This window comes from Lithobates pipiens, unplaced genomic scaffold (genome assembly GCF_037356315.1).
Source record: "Lithobates pipiens isolate NorthernLeopardFrog02 unplaced genomic scaffold, aLitPip1_a1.2 Scaffold_13, whole genome shotgun sequence".
Lineage (NCBI taxonomy): Eukaryota > Metazoa > Chordata > Amphibia > Anura > Ranidae > Lithobates > Lithobates pipiens.
In genome coordinates, this window is record NW_027507718.1 from 248,618,659 (window position 1) to 248,626,682 (window position 8,024).

Sequence of the window (8,024 nt, forward strand, 5' to 3'; positions counted from 1 at the left end):
GATTCTAAGCTTTACAAAGAAAGTATACCTATTTTATAAAAAAAAAAAAAAAAAAAAGATATATATATATATATATATATATATATATATATACATTATAATTACAATATGATGATTTATATTCCAGCTTTAAAAATGTAACATTTAACTATCTCCTTTTTTGCTCACATCGTAAAACCTATTTTTGAACTATATATAATAAGTATTTGTTCTTTGTAAAAAGGAACCGAATTCATCCAAAAATGAATTTGCCCTTGGACTGTTGCATTGTACAGTGCATCCGGAAAGTATTTACAGCACTTCACTTTTTCCACATTTTGTTATGTTGCAGCCTTATTCCAAAATGGATTAAATTAGTTATTTTCCTCAAACTTCTACAAACAATACCCCATAATGGCAACGTGAAAGAAGTTTGTTTGAAATCTTTGCAAATTTATTAAAAATAAAAAATGAAAAAAATCACATGTACATAAGTATTCACAGCCTTTGCTCAATACTTTCTTGAAGCAGCTTTGGCACCAATTACAGCCTTGAGTGTTTTTTAGTCGGATGCTACAAGCTTGGCACACCTATTTTTGGGTAGTTTCTCCCATTCTTCTTTGCAGGACCTCTCAAGCTCCATCAAGTTGGATGGGAGAGTCAGTGCACAGCCATTTTCAGATCTCTCCAGAGATGTTCAATCAGGTTAATGTCTGGGCTCTGGCTGGACCACTCAAGGACATTCACAGAGTTGTCCCATTGCCACTCCTTCGCTATCTTAGCTCTGTGCGCAGGGTCGTTGTCTTGTCGGGAAGATGGACCTTTGTCGCAGTCTGTGGTCCAGAGCTCTCTGGAGCAGGTATTCATCAAGGATGTCTGTACATTGCTACATTCATCTTTCCCTCGATCCTGACTAGTCTCTCAGTTCCTGTTGCTGAAAAACATCCCCACAGCATGATGCTGCCACCACCAGGCTTCTCTGTAGGGATGGAACTGGCCAGGTGATAAGCGGTGCTGCCTGGTTTCCTCCAGACACGATGCTTGCCATTCAGGCCAAAGTGTTAAATCTTTGTTTCATCAGACAAGAGAATTTTGTTTCTTGTGGTCTGAGAGTCCTTCGGGTGCCTTTTGGCAAACTCCAGGTGGGTTGTCCTATGCCCTTTACTGAGGAGTGTCTTCCATCTGACCACGGTACCATACAGGCCTGATTGGTGGAGTCCTGGAGAGATGGTTGTTCTAGAAGTATCTTCTCTCTCCACAGTGAAACGCTGGATCTCTGTCAGAATGACCAACTGGTTCTTGGTCACCTCACTAAGGCCTTTCTCCTGCAATTGCTCAGTTTAGCCAGGTGGAAGAGTCCTGGGGTTCCACTCTTCTTCCATTTATGGATGATGGAGGCCACTGTGCTCATTGGGCCCTTCGATGCTGCAAAAAAATGTTGTACCCTTCCCCAGACCTCTGTCTCGATACAAACCTGTCTCAGAGGTCTACAGACAATTCCTTGGACTTCATGGCTTGGTTTGTGCTCTGACATACACTGTTAACTGTGGAACCCTATATAGACAGTTGTGTGGCTTTCCAAGTCATGTCCAGTCAACTGAATTTACCACAGGCGGACAATTAAGTTGTAGAAGCATCTCAAGGATGATCAGTGGAAACAGGATGCAGCTGAGCTCAAGTTTAAGTGTCATGGCAAAGGCTGTGAATACTTTGCACATTAAAAATAAAAAAAAATCACAAGTACATAAGATTTCAAACAAATTTTTTTCACGTTGTCATTATGGGGTATTGTTTGTAGAATTTTGAGGAATAAAATGGATTTAATCCATTTTGGAATAAGGCTGTAACATTACAAAATATGAAAAAAGTGAAGCACCGTGTAGACTTTCTGGATGCATGGTATATCTTAGAAGAACATATCTGTTCCTATTAAAAATGTCTACTCTTATCTTGTGTTCCCTGCAGAATACTAAATATGTGGGGAAATACTCACGAGATCACCCAACCATTATCATGTTCTGGAAGGTTTTCCATAAACTGACACTACCACAAAAGAAGAGCTTTCTCTGTAAGTAAAAAATGTAAATGTCTTCAAAAGCAGCCCGTTTATTGACTAGTGAAATTATATGAAAGAGAAATGTGTGCTTATGTGCATAAGTCTACCAGTGTAGGTGGAAAAAAAAAAATTCTCGTCATCTGTCATACGAGAACATACAGATGTCAGAATACCTCCCGTTAGTTTCCAGTGTTTCTATGAGATTCATACCTCTAATGATTAAGTGTTTAACTGGGATAGTTACATTTATTAATTTGATGCAACCACAGTTTGAGTTTGGGACATACTTGAATAATTTTAAAAAATTTAATTAACAATATCTTAACAAAACCAGTCATGACTGAGCTTTTACAAGAATCAGAATATGTATGGTAAACTATTGTAAATGCGTAGGCTTACTATGAGAGATTTATATGGATTCTTTTTTTGAATGTAACCTACTCTGTATAAGGATGACGGTAGACCTTTAGCGTCAGTGGTCCCCTGGTGTCTGACAACTTTTCCAAACATCTATCTATGTGAATTCATAGTAATATGCCATATAAGTGTCCTGTAGTTATTGTAGATATTCAGGCAATTGACAAGGAAATAACAGTCAGAGCTCGGGGGCCTCTTAATTTCGACTTTTGGGTCAAAATGTCATCCTCATAAATTAATAGTTAATGAAGGGGTATATAAAAGTTTCGTAGCTATGCCTTTACCATTGTATTAATTTAAAAACTGAACAGATTCTTGTATAAGCCTTATTGTAATCCATTCTTTTTTAAACAATGATATTGTTACTGATGCTGACCTTTTGTGAAAAAAAAAAAAAAAATTAATGAAAAACAACAAAAAGGTTGTCATATGCCATTAAATATGTACTAATAACAGCAAAACTTTGAATTGTATGTTGATATTATGAGAACCATGGTGCCCCCTAGGGGTATAAATTGGGGCACAATCTAACAGAAGAGCCTGATAACATTTTCATTAAAGAGGTAGTAAAGGCTAACGGTCCCTAACCTCTCTTCCTACCTACCCACATACACTGTTCAAAAAGATCCGTGTACTTACCTATTTTTAATCTGGTTCGGTCCAGTCACATGATTTAGCAGCTCCAGATACTCTGTGTATAGGAGCACTGGACAATGGCTGTGAATTCCTGCAGCCACAACGTCAGGGTTGCCAACCTCCCGCAGCATTTTTTACTGACAAAACCTGGAAAATTTACTGGCGGAGCACATTTTTTACTGACAACCTGAGAAGTTACAGAACCCCTATTGAAAACGAACACAGTGAATATTTGAACAGTATAAACATGATATGGAAACACTGACAATACCTATAACAAAGTAATTTGCTTGATTTACCCTTAAAAAGTCAGCATGAACTTATCAGCCCCTGTTATTTACTAACAGTTGTAAAAAAAATCACAGATTTTTACAAACTGTCAGTAAATTTACTGGCAGTTAGCAATTCCGCACAATGTCATCCAAAGGATCCCATTGTTCAGCTGTTATCAATGCTCCCTCTTCTTCTCTGCAGCAGTCGCTCCCTTACACAGGGAAACCAGGGCTGCTAATTCAGATGACTGGATTAAAAAATAAAATATAAGGATCCCCATAAATGGCTGAGTTGCACTCAGATTTCCTATTCCTGGAACAAAATATAGTCGGGCTCACTGCTGGAACACAGTGCTGTATATTGTATGTAGCTGATTCTACATAAACTTTATATAGCACTCTCAATGAGCGCATCTGTTAGTCAAGGAAATAGTTTGGGCCAGTTTGGTGAAAACAAACTATTTTAAGTAAACCTAGAATTGGGCATTAAATCAATGCAAAACATTTGACCAGCACAATAAATAGCCTAAAAAAGCAAAAATCTTCTTGCCCCTTCACTCAGAACAAATACAAAAATGTTCTAAAATGTTATATACAGGCATACCCCACTTTTAAGTAAGCAATAGTAGACTAAAGCTGAAAAGTGCAAAATCAGGCTTACTTCTGCATAGAGACCAATACGCTTCTAACCCCAGCTTGTTCAATTAAGCTTTGGTAATAAAACCTGGAAGCTCATTGGTTTCTATGCAGAAGCGAGACTGATTTTGCACTTTCCAGCTTTAGTAAATAAACCCCATTGTGTACATAAAAGTGGGGTATGCCTGTAACCCATAAAGTCTGCTTTTCTGGCATCTCCCATTTAGTTTCCGAGTATACACCCATCCCTTTCAAAGCACTCAAGAGCTTCTCATTTACTACTTTTCACCTTTTCACCCATTTATAAAGAAAAAAGATAATCGGAAATCATACTGTCATTAACGTATTCAAAATGGTTGTTTAGGATCTGATATTATACTCTGAAATTCTCTCATAAATATACTGTTAATCTACAAGACAATTAATGCTTCTAAATACAAAAAAAAAGTGGCTAAGTGGTTCTGCCTAGCAGTAATAGGGTCGTTGGTTGTGCATGTAGGGTTACTGATTTAAAATCTTACCTTCCTTGGGAGCAGGGACTGCTGTGAATGTAAAATATATATATATATATATATATATATATCTATATATATATATATATATATATATCGCTTTGTAAATTGTCAGTGCTATATAAATACCCGTAATAAATATTCCCTACTTTTCTTGGACACACTGTCCCCTTTTTAGATTTAGTTCTCACCCCTACTGTTCCCTGTGTTGTGTACTTTAGAAAATCATGGTCGCTATATATCTTCATTTGATACAGTGCTGCAGAAGAAAATGAATAAAATAGTATTTGTGGCATGCTGACTAACCTGATTTATACATCTGATATGTATTTTTAGATTTCCTGACCGGAAATGATAAAATTCCTGTGTTTGGTTTTGAAAACACATGTATGAAAGTCACCTCATTTGGTGTTCCAAAAGAAGACTATCTCCCAGAATCTCAGACATGTTCGCAGCTACTACTGCTCCCCGAATACTCCAAATCTGCAATGCTCCGCAAGAAGCTGCTCCTGGCTATAGAGAACAACAGAGGACTTGACAGAATATAGAAACCTATAACCATTGCCCATCACTCTATAATATGTTTCATCTCCAGATTTCAGAAACCCATTTTCTGACTAAATAATTGTTATATTTATAATTAGTGATCTGTAGTTAGTCAATATATTAGGACTACCAGATTTTTTTTTTATTTTTTTTTTTTCGTTTTTTTTGTTTTTCTGCTATTAGGTCTGTAGAAAATACTTTTATGTTGTTTTACCTGCGTTGTCATGGTATATGTGTTTATACATGTTCAGCAATGATCCAACTCAATGGATATCAGATCAGAATTATTTCACAGACACTTCTGTAATAGTAAGATTGGGTGGATTTCAAAGCCAGGGCTAGTAATATAAATAAATATATAAATATAAAAATTATATATATATATATATATATATATATATATATAATTATAATCACACACTTTTTTTTTGTAAGAATGGGTAGTTTTCATTTATTTAATAAAGAGCCGACTGGATTGGCATTCAAGAAGTAAGCATTTACATGTATATTATTAATATAGTTATTCTTTGAGATACAAATAATTAGAAGATACAAACTGGCATAGAATTGCTGAAATTCAAATGCAGCATTAAGTGTGTGTTTGTTTTTTTTTTAGATCCTAGCAAACACATAGTTTTACCTATAGTCCAAATGACACTTTGTTTCTACAATTCTGCAGATGCCCCTTAACAACTTATCAGTATTGATATAAATGATAGATAAAACAGTATACTAATGCAGCACAACATAACGAACTGTACATGAGGCCAAAATGTTCAGCTAACCATACAATGGGGGCTCTATTATCTATCACTGTTTTTATTTAATGATCTTTTTTATATCCTGACAACCAACATAAATGCTTCTTGTAAATGTTTCCCTGCTGAAAACATAAAATAATTTACAGTTCTGTAAGCCAGCGTATTATTCGTTTGCTTGGAAAATGAAAATGTCCAAATTAAAGATTATTTCAAAATAAACACATATCCTCATATTCCCCAATCTTTTTGGCACCAGCGGCCTGGTCTAGCGTAGTGTTTCTCAACTCCAGTCCTCAAAGCGCCCCAATAGGTCATGTTTTCAGGCTTTCTATTGTTCTGCACAGATGACTTGATCAGTTTCACTGCCTCAGTAATTATCACAGCTGTTTCATCTGAGGTAAATCCTGAAAACATGACCTGTTGGGGTGCCTTGAGGATTGGAGTTGAGAAACACTGGTATAGTTCCACGGACTGGAGGTGAGGGATTTGGCCTTGGGGGAGGGGTTCACGGGGTCAGGATCAGGAAGATCCCAGAATTTTTTGGGCACTTTATTTCTAAACAAACAAGCATCCAGTGAAGAGCAGAAGATCCCGGGAGCCGCATATAAGAACAAGACCTGCTGTGTGTAGACAAGTGGCAGTCTCAGACTGGACCCCCACCAGGTTACACAGCCAGTGAAGTCAGAGCTCTCCTCTCCTATGAGAGTGGGGGACTCCAAAGTATTTTGCTGATTAATAGCTTCCTAAATACTGTAATGCTGCATATACAGCAGTGGTGACAACAAGACCTTGGGTCACCAGTGTGCGCTAACATGGGAGCTAAACTGCACACACAATACCTGAGTAGGGGCCATGGCAGTGTCCCATTCTTGCTAATACCCTGTCTGGAGAAAACACGGCCACTATAAAGTTGAGCTTTCCTCTCTGTAATCTCAGACCGCCTCTGTCCCCTGTCCTGGAGCAGGTGTATCACAATCACCAGGAGTGGAAGCCGCTGGGCGGGATACCTGGGTGAAGGTGGAGATTGATGCCAGGCACTGGGGTGGCTCTTACTAGAGGAGGCGGGACTGTGCAACGCTCATTCATGTACACAACAGGTGTCCCAGAGGCCATTCACTTCTCCCGCGATCATCCCCAGCATCCTGTGTGTAGGTGAATGGCTGTAAATTAAATATCAAGCCTCTCTGCTCACCTCCTGCAGGGCGGTGCTGCAGCCCATTGTCTATCAGACCACCAGCCAGTACCGGTCCATGGCCTGGGGGTTGGGGACCCCTGACTTAGTGGTCTCCTGCTGCTTCCAGTGTGATTATATCACTTAAGAGTTACTGTAAATTTCCCCATTCAGGGCAAAGTGACAGTGATGCCGCGTACACACGATCAGACTATCAGGCGAACTTAGTCTGGCAGACAAACCGCCGGACTTTCCGAATGAGCGGACCTGCCCACACACAACCGGACTTTAGTCCGCCGGACTATGGCGGGAGTCCCCGTACTTTTGAAATGAACGGACTTGCCCACACACGAAGCAAAGTACGTTCATTTCTAACGCGGCTCCAGGTAGCCGGGACTAGTGAAGGAAGTCAATTTCGGCAGCGAGATTGTCACATCTCTGGCACCGTCACCTGGTATGGACTTAAAGGGGAAGCCCTATGCCGAAAAAACGTCATGGGGGTCCCCCCCATGGTCCATATCAGACCCTTATCCGAGCAGCCTGGCCGGTAAGAAAAGGGGGTGGGGACGAGCGAGCACCCCCCTCCTGAGCCGTACCAGGCCATGTGCCCTCAACATGGGGGGTGCTTTGGGGAGGGGGCGGCCCCCCCATCCCACAGCACCTTGTCCTCATCAACATGGGGACAAGGGCCTCTTCCCGACAACCCTGGCCATTGGTTGTCGGGGTCTGCGGGTGGGAGGCTTACTGGAATCCGGGAGACCCCTTTAATAAGGGGGCCCCCAGATCGCGGCCCCCCACCCTATGTGAATGAGTATTGGGGTACAATGTACCCCTACCCATTGACTTGGTGAAAAAATATTTTTAAAAAACACAACACAAGGTTTCAAAATAATTTATTGCACAGCTCCGGGGGTCTTCTTCCGTCTTGGGGATCTTCCCACCGGACTCCTCTGCTATCTTCTGCTAGCTCTTTACTAACGGAGGAGCCAGGCTTTCTTCTTCGTCGCCGCCCCGGGGGTCTTCTTCCGACTTCGGGGG

General features: G+C 40.0%; 1 protein-coding gene across 1 annotated transcript in view; it reads left to right on the forward strand.

Moving 5' to 3' along the window:
- The window catches only part of LOC143974771 (putative E3 ubiquitin-protein ligase HERC6), an 82,830-nt gene extending 76,796 nt beyond the window's left edge, over positions 1-6,034 (forward strand). The window contains exons 22-23 of the mRNA XM_077476490.1: positions 1,945-2,047; positions 4,845-6,034. Of these exons, the coding sequence (XP_077332616.1) occupies positions 1,945-2,047; positions 4,845-5,056 (315 nt within the window). The 3' untranslated portion in view covers positions 5,057-6,034. The remainder of the gene's footprint in view (positions 1-1,944; positions 2,048-4,844) is intronic.
- Positions 6,035-8,024: the final 1,990 nt, after the last annotated feature.